This window comes from Piliocolobus tephrosceles, chromosome 21, assembly GCF_002776525.5.
Source record: "Piliocolobus tephrosceles isolate RC106 chromosome 21, ASM277652v3, whole genome shotgun sequence".
Classification (NCBI taxonomy): domain Eukaryota; kingdom Metazoa; phylum Chordata; class Mammalia; order Primates; family Cercopithecidae; genus Piliocolobus; species Piliocolobus tephrosceles.
Genome location: NC_045454.1, coordinates 10,620,898 through 10,636,379, shown reverse-complemented (window position 1 = coordinate 10,636,379; position 15,482 = coordinate 10,620,898). Strand labels below are relative to the sequence as shown.

At 58.5% G+C, this 15,482-nt stretch overlaps 1 protein-coding gene across 4 annotated transcripts in view; it reads left to right on the top strand.

The window, feature by feature from the left end:
* Positions 1 to 13,421, top strand: part of DHX34 (DExH-box helicase 34) — a 36,704-nt gene extending 23,283 nt beyond the window's left edge. For all 4 annotated transcript variants that reach the window (XM_023182462.3, XM_023182463.3, XM_023182461.3 and 1 more), the window contains 10 exons: positions 3,082 to 3,275; positions 3,938 to 4,039; positions 5,841 to 6,083; positions 6,310 to 6,483; positions 6,872 to 6,989; positions 7,847 to 7,953; positions 10,477 to 10,752; positions 11,578 to 11,754; positions 11,959 to 12,097; positions 12,753 to 13,421. In XM_023182462.3, coding sequence (XP_023038230.2) covers positions 3,082 to 3,275; positions 3,938 to 4,039; positions 5,841 to 6,083; positions 6,310 to 6,483; positions 6,872 to 6,989; positions 7,847 to 7,953; positions 10,477 to 10,752; positions 11,578 to 11,754; positions 11,959 to 12,097; positions 12,753 to 12,886 — 1,664 coding nt within the window. In that variant the 3' untranslated portion in view covers positions 12,887 to 13,421. The remainder of the gene's footprint in view (positions 1 to 3,081; positions 3,276 to 3,937; positions 4,040 to 5,840; positions 6,084 to 6,309; positions 6,484 to 6,871; positions 6,990 to 7,846; positions 7,954 to 10,476; positions 10,753 to 11,577; positions 11,755 to 11,958; positions 12,098 to 12,752) is intronic.
* The last annotated feature ends 2,061 nt before the right edge of the window (positions 13,422 to 15,482 follow it).

The window sequence follows — 15,482 nt, the reverse complement described above, 5'->3', positions numbered from 1 at the left end:
TCATTAAATAATTTTTGAGTACCTGCTGTGTGCCAGGTCCAGTTCTAGATGCCAGAGATACGACAGTGAATAAAACAAAACTCCTGCCCTCACGGAGCTCACATGTAACAGAGCAGATGGACAGGGGCAGATAAATGAGTGAAACTCGGAATGTCAGCCGCTGGTTCCTGCTCGGGTGGATGCAGGGTGCGGTGGACACAGTGGGGGGCTGGGAGCAGTGTTATGCGGCTGTCCTGGGAGGCCTCACTGAATGGGCAGAGGCCCGAAGGAGGGGAGGGAACAGCTGTCCCTCTGGCCCTGGGTCAGGTGAGGAGCTTTGAATTAGATGGGAAGTGTTTAAGTGGCACTGGGTTATATGTGACTGAAGGTGGCCAGAAAATTCATCAGCTGACCTGGCGGTTCTGTGAGGATCTAGAAAGGCCAGGTCCACAGAGGTCGATGGAGACCATTTTCAGTTCCCGGCCCTCCTGATCTCAGGTCTTCAGTAGCCAGTCACAAGCAGATGTGGTGCTCCTCGTCCCCATGCTATGTGTCACCAGGAATAGGGCGTTAATCTTGAGGGATTTAGAGCCAGCAGACCCTCTGACCCTGTCGTTCTTGTGGCCATCCTGTGGCCCCCAGACACCACTAGAGGCTGGGGGTGGCCTGTGGTGTCTGGCTTGCAAGGCTGTTTCAGAGAATGTGACGCAAAGTGCCCCGGCGTGAGCGACAAGAAAGACAGGCTCTCTCGCTTGAATTCCCCAGCACTTGGGGTAATCACAGGGCCTCCCTTGGGAGGCACAGGCAGGTGGGGTACCCAAGATCCCCCAAACACAAAGAAGTCCTGGCTTTTCCACAGCTCAGAACCCTCCCACCTCTGTCCTCTGCACAGCGTGTCCCCAGCTCTGCCCTGTGCCCCTGTCTTGCAGACTCAAGGATGTCAAAACTCTTCCTCTCCCTCATTCCTGAGTCATGCTCACCCCTCCTGGGGAGCTCGCTGACTGAGGCTTGTTCATCTTGCCCGATTTTCCTGACTCAAGACTTTGTATTTCCGCAGCCTGCGGCCCACCATGGCAGGACCACCCCTGTGTGTGTTAACACCATTAAAGCCCCCCATCCTTGCAGCACAGCAGGCTTCAGTGTGGGCAGGAGGCTGGATCCGCTGGACTCGGAGGGCTGCCCGGGCTGAGAAGATGGTTCATTTTTGTTTTATTTTTATTTATTTGTTTTAAGATGGAGTCTCACTCTGCCCTCCAGGTTGGAGTGCAGTGGCGTGATCTTGGCTCACTGCAACCTCCACCTCCCGGGTTCAAGTGATCCTCCCACCTCAGCCTCCTGAGTAGCTTGGATTATAGGCATGTGCCACCACACCCAGTTAATTTTTGTATTTTTAGTAGAAATGGGGTTTCACCATGTTGGCCAGGCTGGTCTTGAACTCCTGACCTCAAGTGATCAGCCGGCCTCGGTCTTCCTAAGTGCTGGGATTACAGGTGTGAGCAGCCTGAGGAGAGGCCGATGCTGTTCCCCTGTTTACAGATGGGGAGGCAGCGGCACGGCGAGGTGGGGCCACTTGTCCCTGGTGACAGAGCTGGGGCATCCTGGAATAGGACAGGGGCCTGCACAGTACAGCCCCGAGCCCTGCTTTACGGCCACCTTTGTTTTATGAGGCCAGCTTTTTTGTTTTCGTTTAGTTGGTTGGTTTTTGAGACGGAGTCTTGCTCTGTCACTCAGGCTAGAGTGTAATGGCACGATCTCAGCTCACTGCAACCTCCGCCTCCAGGGTTCAAGTGATTCTCCTGCCTCAGCCTCCCAAGTAGCTGGGATTACAGGTGCCCACCACCACACCCAGCTAATTGTTGTATTTTTAGTAGAGCCAGAGTTTCACCAGGTTTGCCAGGCTGGTCTTGAACTCCTGACCTCAGGTGATCCACCCACCTTGGCCTCCCAAAGTGCTGGGATTACAGGCGTGAGCCACCACACCTGGCCTTGTTTTTTTTTTTTTTTTGAGATGGAGTTTTACTCTTGTCACCCAGGCTGGGGTGCAGTGGTGCTATCTCTGCTCACTGTATCCTCTACCTCCTGGGTTCAAGCACTTCTCTCACCTCAGCCTCCCGAGGAGCTGGGATTACAGGCACCCACCACCACGCCTGGCTAATTTTTGTATTTTTAGTAGAGACGGGTTTTCACCATGGTGGCCAGGCTGCTCTCGAATTCCTGACCTCAGGTGATCTGCTTGAGTCCAGTTTTGTGACAGGCACTGTGGAAAGTCAGCAAAGGGAAGGAGTGGGGGCGGGTCAGACACATGGCACAGACCACTGGCCACAGGACAGGAGGGCAAGGGAGTCCCCGGAAGTCCAGCATCAGCTTGGGCACCCAGAACCAGGGGATGTCTGGATGTCCGCTGTGGAGCACTCACAGATGGAGACCGTGTTCACCAGCTCTTCGGCCACCCTGGGAGATGGTTCCTGCCACTTTTCCTCTCCGTGGCCTCCCCTCCGCCCTTCCTCCCCTTTCCCTGCCTCTCCCAGCCCCTGCCCCATCTTTCTCCATCTCTCCTCTGCCTTCTGTCCCCTCTTCCTCTTCCACCTCCACCTTGACTTAAACAAAGGTAGCAGGAGAAGCTTCATCCTGTGATAGGCACAGGAGTCAGTGCGTGCCTGTGCCAGGGCAGAGAGGCTCACTTACGGGTCACACTCTAGCGCGGAGGAGAGACGTCCACCACGATGGGTCAAAATGAGCTCCTAGAGCAAAGACCAAGCCAGGGAAGCGTCGGAGCGCTGGGGGAGTGGGTTGTAAATAGCAGAGCGGGGAACTTGGTGACAGGAGTAGCCAGCACTTAGTGTCTCCTGCGTGTCCGAGGAGGCAGGCACTGGCCATCTCCAACCTACAGATGGGGAAACTGAGGCCCTTGCCCACGGCCACGTGAGCAGAAAGCACAGCGCGTGGGTTTGAATCTGTCCATCTGGGTCACGAGGCCCATAGTGGGCAAGATGGAGGGGGTGGGAGCAGGAGGGCAGGCGGAAGGGCGGGCCGGGGCCCCAAGGGGTGAGGGCTGCGCCTGTCCTGGCACCCAGGAGCCTCAGCCCCGTGTCTCCGCTCCAGGGAAGATGCTGATCCTGGGCTCCATGTTCAGCCTGGTGGAGCCTGTGCTCACCATCGCGGCCGCGCTCAGCGTCCAGTCGCCCTTCACCCGCAGCGCCCAGAGCAGCCCAGAGTGCGCGGCAGCACGGCGGCCGCTGGAGAGCGACCAGGGTGACCCCTTCACGCTCTTCAACGTCTTCAACGCCTGGGTGCAGGTGAGGCTGGTAGTGGGGCCCCTCTGTCTGTCACCCTGCTCAGGGCCAAGGCCTTCTGTGGCTGTGGCTCCTCCTTGTGTCCTACCCTGGGAGGACCACTGAGCCCTCCACAGACTGGGCCTGCCTGGGGAGGGCCACGTCTTCACCATCCACGCCCTCGGCTCGAGACAGCACATGCCCAGGCCCGGGGCAGAGAGGAGCCTGGGTTTCTGGAGCATTGGTGAAAACCGGTGCCATCTGGAGAAAGTCCAGGCTCCTTGGGGGGCATCTGGATATCCAGTACATGTCCCCTGAGTCCTCACCCTAACGCTGGCCCTGTACCGTACTGCTGAGGACCCATCAGTGCCCAAACTACCCTGGCGCTGCCCTCCTGGGGCTTACAGCCCAGTGCAGGGAGACAGACCACTGATGTGACAGTGACAACCCAGAGAGGGCTGGAATGGGGAGTCCAAGGGGCTGGGAGAGCCCAGAGGGGCATCGAACCCAGTATGTGGGTAGTCTTGGAGGGCTTCCCATAGGAGGGGGCACTGGGGCTGAGACCTGGAAGCAGGAGAGCAGGTGTCCCTGAGGGATGCTCGTGTTGGGGTTCTGGGTGCTGGGTCGACCCCTCCCTCCCTGGGCTGGCTGGGCCCTGACACCCTGGCGTCTGCTCCTCCCCTCAGGTAAAATCTGAACGAAGCAGAAACTCTCGCAAGTGGTGCCGCCACCGGGGCATAGAGGAGCATCGGCTGTACGAGATGGCCAACCTTCGGCGCCAGTTCAAGGTGAGGCTCGGGAGGAGGGGTAAGGCTGGCCCCGCCCAGGCAGACACATGCAAGCACACTCCAGAACACTGCCTGCCCTTCCTGGACAGCAGTCAGACCAGAGTCCCACCCTGCACCTACCTCCCCCACCATCCGGTGACCAGGCGTTGGGGCAGCCGGGCAGGGCAAAGGGAGCAGAAATCCAGGAGGGCTTCCTGGAGGGGTGGACGGAGTCAGTGGACATGCCGCATCCTTGGGAAGAGCTCGCCCTCCCGACCGGGGATGCTGAGCTGGCTGCCTGGGCATGGTGCTGGAGGCAGCCTATGGTTGCGGATGGGGCCGGCACAGCTGGAGCCAGACACCCCAGCCATGAACCTGGCTCTGCCATTTCTGACAGCGTGGCCCCGGGCATGTTATTGCTTATCTCTGGGCCTCAGCTTCCCCTAGAAAAAAAGAGAGGATAAAAATAGCACCTGTCGGCCGGGCATGGTGGTTCACGCCTGTAATCCCAGCACTTTGGGAGGTTGAGGTAGGTGGATCACGAGGTCAGGAGATCATGACCATCCTGGCCAACATGGTGAAACCCCGTCTCTACTAAAAATACAAAAATCAGCCAGGCTTGGTGGTGCGTGCCTGTAATCCCAGCTACTTGGGAGACTGAGGCAGGAGAGTCGCTTGAACCCAGGAGGCAGAGGTTGTGATGAGCCAAGATTGAGCCATTGCACTCCAGCCTGGGCAAAAAGAGGGAAACTCCATCTCAAAAAAAAAAGATTTGGGTTTCTCCTGTGCCCACACAGTTCCGCAGCTTGTTTCATGGCTGTTCTCCATCTGAGTGCAGAAAGACCTGCTGTTAGGCCCTTTTCAGTGGTTGTGTCCATGGATTGAGGATAGAATAAAAGAGTTCCTGGTGTAACCCATTCTCTTTGGTTGGAGATGGGCAAGCTGAGGCCCAGAATGGGCAGTCACCCAGCCAACGCCTCCTGTGCAATTTCTGGGGTCCCAGTGTTGGGGACCACAGATGCCCTGACCGCTCTCAGCGTTGGTCCTGAGATCTCTGGCTGCTAGAGCAGTGTTCAGGCTTCACTGGTCCCCAGGTGCTTTGAGAATCTAATGGAAAGTGTGAGCCCTTTGCACACACACATGCAAACACACGGACACACACATACACATGCACACACAATCTCCTGTGTCCTCCATCGGTCAGGGCTCAGCAGGAAACAGAAGGTCCAACCAAATCAGGTCACTTGAGGAATGTTGACAAGGTGTGGGCATGGGGAGGGCAGGGGTCTCTGGTTTTATAGTCACAGTCAGCTGGAGGGTCTGTTGAGTCCACATGCCCAGCCCCGCCCAGCCCCCTCCACTCCCCACTTGGTCGTTCTGGAATGAGGCCCAGGACTTGGCATTCCCACCAAGTTCCCAGATGCCCCAGGGCTACACTCAGAAGCGCTAATGCAGGACGCCCACCAGGGCTGTGTGGGAAAGCAGGGCTCCTTGGGGGCATCTGGATATCCAGTATATGTCGCCTGCCCCAGACCCGAGGGGCAGGTGGGGCAGTCACCAGAGCCTGGAGCCAGCTTTTGGAGAAGGCACTGGGCGCCCCTGCCTGCCTCCTCCTGCCCCGGCCCCGTGTTCCCTCCACCGACAGTGAGGACAGCTCTCCCGCTGGAGCAGCAGTCCGCGCCCAGCACCACGCGAGGGGCTGTCCTCATTCAGCCCCCTGGGGCACTAGCAGCCCTGCCACCGACAGGGTCCCCATTTCCATATGAGTCCAGAGCCCACTGGGCCTGCCCTGAGGCCCTCACCTCTGCCCACCTGCCCCCAGGAGCTGCTGGAGGACCACGGGCTGATGACTGGGGCCCAGGCCACGCAGGTGGCGGACAGCTACAGTCGGCTGCAGCAGCGCCGGGAGCGCCGGGCCCTGCACCAGCTGAAACGCCAGCACGAGGAGGGCGCGGGGCGCAGGCGCAAGGTGCTGCGGCTGCAGGAGGAGCGGGACGGCGGCTCCAGCGACGAGGACCGGGCTGACCCAGCACCCCCAGGGGCTGGCGATGGCGTGGACATCCAGGTGGGTGCCATGGGCTGTGGGGTGTGGGGGTAGGTGGGTAGGGTTTACCAAGGTGGGTCTTGACCTCTCCTGGGGGGTCCCAGGAGCCATGGCCCTGTCCTCATTTCAGGAGCCGGGTGTCCATGGGCGGTGCTTGGCCCCAGGTATCTGCAGCGCCTGGGGGTCTGCGGATCACAGTAGCAGCCCCTCAGGTCCCCTAAGACTCTACCTCCTATGTCCCCCCCAGGATGTGAAGTTCAAGCTCCGGCATGACCTGGCGCAGCTGCAGGCTGCTGCCAGCTCAGCCCAGGACCTGAGCCGCGAGCAGCTGGCTCTGCTGAAGCTGGTGCTGGGCCGGGGCCTGTACCCGCAGCTGGCTGTCCCCGACGCCTTCAACAGCAGCCGAAAGGACTCAGACCAGGTGGGGCCTGTTCTGCCCCATCCTATGTTTCGTCCTCCAACACACGAACCCTGAGTGCCTGTCCTGAGTGCCCTGAGGCCCTCACCCCCGCCCACCTGCCCCCAGGAGCTGTTGGAGGACCACGGGTGACTGAAACAACCCTGGTTCTGTCCCCATGGGGCCCACAGCCCAGTGGGAGGACAGACCTGTCCCCAGACAACCCAGAGTGGGCAGGGCTTGGGGAGCCGAGAGCACTGTAGGAGCCCACAGGGAGCACCTGCCCCAGATTTGGAGGAGTCAAGGAGGGCTTCCTGGAGGAGGGGACCTGGGCCAGAGGCTGGAGGAGAAGCATCCTGGGCAGAGGAGAGAGCAGATAGGAGGGCCTGTGCTTCCTTTCCGTCCTCCACAGATTTTCCACACACAGGCCAAGCAGGGGGCCGTGCTGCACCCCACCTGCGTCTTCGCTGGCAGCCCCCAGGTGCTGCATGCACAGGAGCCGGAGGCCGGCAGCTGCGATGGAAGCCGAGGTACAGTGAGCCCAGGTGGAAGGAACCCCCATCCGGGATGTGAGGGGCAGGGATACCGTGAACTCCCGGGCCCCTCTGGCTGGGGCTCCCCATGATCCTTCCCACACTGGTCCAGGCTGGTATTGACAGGGGCTCGCAGGAGCGGAGGTTCCAGGGCCAGGCCTCCCTGGGTAGCCTTGGGTGACTCACCCCTGCTGGGCCTCGCCCTCCCCATGGTGGCGATAGCCATCCTGAGCCAGTGTGGCTGTGCCCAGGGAGTGAACACCGGTCAGGGGGCCTGTCCCGTGGGCTCTGTGAGCTCCCAACTGGGTCCTGCAGGGGGAGGCCCCCCGGCGCCTGTGTGCATGGAAGTGTGTCTCGCTGCAGACATGGCTGCATGCTGGGAGTCACATTCAGATTTGGCCAGGCCACCAAAGCCATGCTGTGAGCATTTTCTTTCTTTTTTTTTTTTTTTTTTGAGACGGAGTCTGGCTCTGTCTCCCGGGCTGGAGTGCAGTGGCCGGATCTCAGCTCACTGCAAGCTCCGCCTCCCAGGTTTACGCCATTCTCCTGCCTCAGCCTCCCAAGTAGCTGGGACTACAGGCGCCCGCCACCTCGCCCGGCTAGTTTTTTGTATTTTTGTTTTTAGTAGAGACGGGGTTTCACCAGGTTAGCCAGGATGGTCTCGATCTCCTGACCTCGTGATCCGCCCGTCTCGGCCTCCCAAAGTGCTGGGATTACAGGCTTGAGCCACCGCGCCCGGCCGCTGTGAGCATTTTCTTTCTACCGATGTGTACATGGACCGGGTGGGACAGGCGGGCCTCTGATGGGCCTGGGTGGGCCAGGGTGGGCCTGAGTGGTCCTCCTCAACCTTTCAGACGACAAGGACAAGATGAGCAGCAAACACCAGCTCCTCAGCTTCGTGTCCCTGCTGGAGACCAACAAGCCATACCTGGTGAACTGCGTCCGCATCCCTGCCCTCCAGGTGGGCCTCTGCCCCACCCTGCCCCCATGCCCAGATATGAGAGCTGCGTTGCCCAGGGTGGTGGGTGGGGATACTGCGTGGGCTTGGAGGGGCCGTCTGGCGCCTGGGCTGGCCGCAGGCGTCCACCTTGGGCCGTTGCTGTGGCCGCTTTTTCTGTCATTCATGGAGTTGCTCAACAGAGTGCCTGCCGAGTGCCTGCTGGGTGCCAGGCACTGTGCCAGGTGCTAAGGGCGCAGCAGGGAACCAGGCAAGAAGCCCAGCCCCTGCCCTCCCGGGCTCCTGTGGCAGGGGACAGTGATAGCAGTAGCACAGTGACGCCCTGAGCGACCTGTGGGAGGGTGGTGCTGGGCAATAGAGAGTAGGGTGGGGGTGAGGATGGACACAGGGTGTGGCATAAGATAAGGCCACCTGGTGTCCCCAAGTAGATACCCAAAGAGGAGAGTGTGTGGATCTCGGGGCAAAGTGTCCCAGGCAGTGGAGTGGTCTGCGCAGAGGCTCTGAGGCAGACACGTGCCTGGCGTGCAGTCGGCAAGGGGGAGCGTGCAGAGATGAGGCCAGAGAGGCGAGGGAGACAGGACCCTGGGGACTTCTGAGCAGAGCTGGGACAGGGTCCCAGCCAGGAGGGCCAGCAGCCGCCAGGAGGGAAAGGAAGGACGCGGCCCAGGTGGAGGCTAAGGCCGAACTCAGATCATGGATGCCCTCGCATGGGTGCCGGCAGCAGAGCCATGGTCCCCACGGCAGCCGCTGCCCTGCCCCGAGTGCTCCTCGAGTGTCTCTGTGATCCGAGGCCTGGCCTTGGAGTCCTCACGCAGCCCTGCCGGTCTCCCTTTATAGAGGGGACTGAAGCTCAGGCAGGGGTGGGGACATGTCACCTGTCTAAGTCACACAGTGAGCAGGTGGCCAAACCAGAGCTCCGGGGTCACCCTGCCCCCTCCTGCCTCCCGCTCACTACCAGCACTCCCCAGCTTGGGTCCCAGAGAACGTGGAGGGAAGAGAGGAACCTGCGGGCTCCCAGAGCCTCAGGGTTTTGTTGACACTGTGCCAACAGCACCATGAAAGCCAGCTCAGCTCAGTCAGTTCTGTGCATGTCCACACCTCCCTCCAGCCCGCCTGGTGGGCCAGGCGCTGTTAGTGTTCTGGGGGCCGGGGGTGCAGCTGTGGTCAACGTCTACCAAACTCCCCACCCTCATGGGACTCAGATAGGATGGTGGAGGCAGACGGTAAACCAAAAGGGTGATGCCGGGCGCTCACGTGAGCATGGGAAAGCAGGCAGCACGCAGGCTGAGGGACAGAGGGTTGGCAAGCAGCCGGACCGCAGGAAGCAGAACAGACCTGCTACCTGAGTCGCTGCGCTCTCTCCCTGCACTGGACCGCTTGTTGAGAGAATCTGGCCGGCTCACACCTAGAATCCCAGCACTTTGGGAGGCTGAGGTGGGAGGATCGTTGAACCTAGGAGTTCAAAGGGTAGCCTAGGCAACATAGGGAGACTCTATCGCTACAAAAAGTTTTAAAAAGTTAGCTGGGCGTGGTGGTGTGTGCCTGTAATCCCAGCTACTTGGGAGCTGAGGCAGGAGGATCACTTGAGCCTGGGAGGTCAAGGCTGCAGTGAGCTGCGATTGTTGGCACTGCACTCCAGCTTGGGTGACAGAGAGACCCTGTCTCAAAAAACAATAAGCCAGGCATGGTGGCTCATGCCTATAATCCCAGCACTTTGAGAGGCCAAGGTGGGTGGATCAGTTGAGGCCAGGAGTTTGGGACCAGCCTGGCCAACGTGGTGAAACCCCATCTCTACTAAAAATACAAAAATTAGCCGAGTGTGGTGGCGGGCGCCTGTAATCCCAGCGACTCGAGAGGCTGAGGCAGGAAAATCGCTTGAACCTGGAAGGTAGAGGTTGCAATGAGCCAGGATCGCAGCACTGCACTCCAGCCTGGGCGACAGAGCGAGACTCATCTCAAATAAATAAATAATAATAATAAAAAGAAGATGGAGACACTTCACATTCACATAAGCAAGCAGAACAGTATATGGAGCCCTCCTGTACCATCCCTGGCCCCCAAACCATCCACGCATGGCAGTCCTGCCCATTCCTCTGCCCTGGCCCCAGCCCTGAGAATTTTCTCCAACATCTTATGAGCCACAGCACCGGTAATTACAGCCCTGACTTCCGTCCTCACAGAGGAGCGTGTGCTCGGGGTCTGGACCCTCCCTGCACGTCATGTGTGTCTAAGTGCCTGCTGTCCCTCTGCCGCCCTGCCTGAGAATGCAGCTGTCTCTGCCAGCACGCTCCCATCTGCCCCCCGCCACCCTGCAACCCCAGCCCCCTCCCAACTCAGCGGCTGCCTTGTTCGTGCCGTATCCCCAGCACCCTCGGGGTGCCTGGTACAGCGGGTAGATGGTGGGTAGGTGGATGCCTCGCATAGACAGGGCTGGTGGGTGGGCAGGAGCCCAGCCGGGCAGGGCCTGTCTCCAACATCGCCCTGCCCCTCACACCTACTCCCTGTCCTCTGCTCCCTCTCTTCCAGTCCCTCCTGCTTTTTAGCCGGTCCTTGGACACCAACAGTGACTGCTCCCGCCTGGTGGCCGACGGCTGGCTGGAGCTGCAGCTGCCAGACGGTGAAAGTGCTGCCCGGCTCCTGGCGGCTTCCCTGCGGCTCCGTGCCCGCTGGGAAGGTGCCTTGGACCGGCAGCTGGCGCATCAGGCCCAGCGGCAGCTGGAAGAGGAGGAGCAGGATGCGCCAGTCAGCCCCAAGGAGGTGGCCACCCTGAGCAAGGAACTCCTGCAGTTCACGGCCTCCAAGGTACCTTCCACCAGGGTGCCCGTGCCTGCCTGTGGCCAGAGGGGGCGTCCGCCACTGGGCTTGAACCTCCGGAAGGCCTGGCTTCCCATTCACTCCACTGGGCACATTTGGGGGTTTTCAGGCCACAGAGGTTCAGTCACTCACCCAAGGTCACTCCACTGGTCTGGGTGGAGCCAGGATTTGATCCCAGGAGCCTGGTTCCAGAGGCCATGCTACCCACTGCTGCCCTGTTTACTAAGCACGTTCTGCAAGCATGGCTGATCCCCCCTTGCTAACAGTCACTGACGGGCCAAGTGTGAGAGGGAAGCCGTAGGTGTCTGCTTTTGGATGGGAGGAACTGAACTGAGCAGACTTGAAACCAACCACCGACTCTTAGGTGGGGAGCAGAAATTGCTCCTGGTTCTACTTCACGTGGGTGGGGTAAGAAGGGTGCAATTCAGGCTGACTTCCTGGAGTAGAGGGGCTTGAGGACAAAGGGGCAGGAACCCAGTGAGCCATGGAGAGGGGACCAAGGCTGACATGCTAGGAGGAGGAGGGGTGAGGCGGCCAGACTTAAAGGTTAGACTCAAGGTCTGAATGGGGTCCAACCAGTGACAGGGGCAGAAGAGGGGCTTGGGGAAGGCAATTTAGGCGGGGGTGGGTTATCAGGATATTCTAGACAAACCCCTGGTCATGCGTGTCTGCAGCCAAGTTGTGATTGGCTTAAGCACTTGGCTTCCGTAATTGCAAAGCCCGAGGGAGGGCTTCAGGCACAGCTGGATGCAGGTGCTTTGGCGGCATCTCCCTGAGCCTGTCTCTCTCGATTTCCTGTCTCTCCTTCCTTAGATTCCTTACAGCCTCCGGCGGCTCACGGGGCTAGAAGCCCAGAACCTGTATGTGGGACCCCAGACCATCCCAGCCAGCCCCCATCTTCCTGGCCTCTTTGGCAGCTCCACCCTGTCCCCCCACCCCACCAAGGGGGGCTACGCAGTCACCGACTTCCTCACCTATAACTGCCTCACGGTGAGCATGAACCCTCCTTCCCTGAAGGTGGGATTTCAAGAAGACCCCACCCCTAACCCCACGGCCTCATTTCACCTTAGTCCTGGGACGTGATTCCCACATGGGGCCCATGGCCCTGAGGGCTTCTGGGAAGGGTCCCTGGGGGGCAGTGGGTGGTGGGTGGCACTTGGTGGGGGCCCAGCCCTGACAGCTGGCCTGCCGCAGAGTGACACGGACCTGTACAGTGACTGTCTCCGAACCTTCTGGACCTGCCCCCACTGTGGCCTGCATGCGCCCCTCACGCCCCTGGAGCGCATTGCCCACGAGAACACCTGCCCTCAGGCCCCACAGGATGGGCCCCCAGGTAAGCACGGGACTGTGGGGACCGGGCCATCTCTGCCTGGCCGTCTGTCCATCCCATTGATGATCTCCTGTGTGTGCGAGCACTTGCTAGATGCTCCGAGAATGACGACCTCCACCTGCTGGCCCTGGCTGGTGCCACACACAGGCTTTGTCCTGAAGATCAGGAGCCCAGGGCGGGGAGGGCCTGGAGCGCCACCTCTTTCTGCCTGTCCCCTGTGGTGTCTCTATGTCGCTGTGTTTGTCTCTTCGTTTCTGTCTCTCTGTGGCTATGTCTCTTGTTCTTTTTCCCTGTCCTGCACCTGTCTCTGCCTTGATCATATCCACCCTGTTGTCACCCAGGGATGCTACACACTGGGGTTCAGTGGGGGAGACAGCACCGGGACCACGTGCCCCCACCCCAGGGCTGGCTCTGTCTGCCTCTCAGTCTCCACGTTGCTCCTTGTATCTTTCTCTTTGTCTCTCTCGCTGGCAGGGATGCAGAGTAAAGACAGGCCTGTGTATTTTTATTAATCCAGGAAGGCTTCCTGGAGGAGGCAAAACTTAGTTCGCCAAAGGCCAGGAGAGAACCTGAGCCCCACGAGTGCCTGGTATTTGGGTGCGGGTAGTCATGTGCACTGGAACACCCCCCTCACAGCCTCCTCCTCTTCCTCCCTTAGGGGCTGAGGAAGCTGCCCCCGAGACCCTCCAGAAGACGTCTGTCCTGCAGAGGCCCTACCACTGTGAGGCCTGCGGGAAGGACTTCCTGTTCACACCCACAGAGGTGCTGCGCCACCGGAGGCAGCACGTGTGAGCCGGGCCAGGAGCCCTGCCCAGCTCCCTGCAGCCTCCCTGCCCTCCAGCCCAGGACCAGGGGCAGGACTCCTGCCTGAACCCCCAGCCTGGGCTTAGCCCTGTGGTCCCGTCCCAGTGCAGAGGGGCTGGAGCGTCGATTGTGAATAAAGCCTCACATGCTGACACACACTGTTAAGCCTGCACCTACCCATCCAAAAAGCAGCAGCTGCTCCGTTAGTCCTCCCCAGGGTCTAGCTTTCCTTCTTCCTGCTGCAGGGTGCTGCCTGAGGGGCCCTGGGTAGGAGGGGCATTAGAGCCAGCAGGGACCTCCCATGTCTCCTGGTTCCAGGTGCAGGTTCTTAGCACCTCCGCAGCCGCTCTCTTTTGAGTCCATCCTCAGTCTCTGCTTCCCCTTGAAGTAGGGGGACCCTGGATTTGCCCATCCACCTGGGTCACTTTGAGAGTTGTGCAGGGGGGCTGGGGGCACTGGTGTTCACGTGGTATCACAGGCGGCACCATAAGACCCATTCCCAATAAAAAAAAGAACAGGCTGAGCCGGGCGTGGTGGCTCACGTCTGTAATCTCAGCACTTTGGGAGGCTGAGGCAGGTGAATCGCCTGAGGTCAGGAGTTCGAGACCAGCCTGGCCAACATCGTGAAACCCTATCTCTACTAAAAATACAAAAACTTAGTTGGACGTGGTGTCAGGGACCTTTAATCCCAACCACTCGGGAGGCTGAGGCAGGGGAATCGCTTGAACCCGGGAGGCGGAAGTTGCAGTGAGCCAAGATCATGCCACTGCACTCCAGCCTGGGCGACAAGTCAAAAAAAAAAAAAAAAATTCAGGCCGAGGCAGGTGGATTGCCTGAGCTCAGGAGTTTGAGACCAGCCTGGGCAACACGGTGAAACCCCATCTCTACTAAAATACAAAAAATTAGCCAGGCATGGCAGTGTGTGCCTGTAATCCCAGCTACGGGGGAGGCTGAGGCAGGCAAATTGCTAGAACTCAGGAGGCGGAGCTTGCAGTGAGCCGAGATCGTGCCACTGCACTCCAGCCTGGGCAACAGAGCGAGACTCCATCTCTCAAAAAAAGAAAACGAGGCCAGGCGTGGTGGCTCAAGCCTGTAATCCCAGCACTTTGGGAGGCTGAGACGGGCGGATCACGAGGTCAGGAGATCGAGACCATCCTGACTAACACGGTGAAACCCCGTCTCTACTAAAAAATACAAAAAACTAGCCGGGCGAGGTGGCGGGCGCCTGTAGTCCCAGCTACTCGGGAGGCTGAGGCAGGAGAATGGCGTGAACCCGGGAGGCGGAGCTTGCAGTGAGCTGAGATCCGGCCACTGCACTCCAATCTGGGCGACAGAGCGAGACTCCGTCTCAAAAAACAAAACAAAAAACAAAAAAAAAAAAACAAAAAGACAATAAAATCAGGAGAAAAAGAAAAAGAAGGCATGGCATAGGAATGGAAGGAGAACAACCTGTAGGTCCTACAGATACGAAAAGGAGAAGGGACTACGATAAACAACGTGCTGCACAGAAATTCCACTCATTTGAAATGGAAAAAATTATTGAAAGACACAAACTACCCAAAGCTCATTCAGGAAGAAACAGATAACCGGAACAACTCTATTAAGGAAATGTAATTCATAGTTAACAAAGAGAACAGGCTCAGACGGGCTCGTTGGTGACGTCTACCAAACATGGAAATTACACTCACCCACACCCACTTGTCCACAATATAGGGGAGGACGCCTCCTGACTGATGTTACGTGGCCAGCATTATCCTGTTGCTAAAACCAGGCTATGATAATGCAAGAAAAGAAAATTCTAGGCCAATATGCCTTGTGAACATAGACACAAAAACCCTAAATAGAAGTTCAGCACATCATATTCCGCAATATGTAAATACATCATGGCCAAGTGGGGCTCATTCTAGGAATCTAAGGTTGATTTAACATTTGAAAATCAATGTGATTCACCATATTAGAAACAGAAAAAATAAAAGGCTGGGCATGGTGGTTCATACCTGTAATTCCAGCACTTTGGGAGGCCCATAAGGGTGGATCAGTTGAGTCCAGGAGTTCGAGACCAGATGGGGAACATAGCGAGACCCTGTCTCTTAAAAAACACAAAAATTGGCCAGGTGTGGTGGTGCACGCCTGTAGCCCCAGCTGCTCGGGAGGCTGAGGTGGGAAGATCACTTGGTGTTAGAAGGCAGAGATTGCAGTGAGCTGAGATTGTGCCACCGCACTCCAGCCTGCGCAACACAGCAAGACCCCATCTCAAAGGAAAAAAGTACATAAACTAGTTTTAGTCAGGGAGATGAATTTGAGACTGATCTCCTATCTCCTTGGCTGCGCATCCGATTAAAGCCTTCTTCCTTGGCAATACTCATCTTAGTGACTGGCTTTCTGTGCGACCAGCAGCAGGACGTGGACTGAACCCCTGGTATTTCAGTAACAGATTCATTTGACAATTTTTTTTTTTTTTTTTTTTTTTGAGACAGGGTCTCGGCCGGGCGCGGTGGCTCAAGCCTGTAATCCCAGCACTTTGGGAGGCCGAGACAGGCAGATCACGAGGTCAGGAGATCGAGACCATCCTGGCTAACACGGT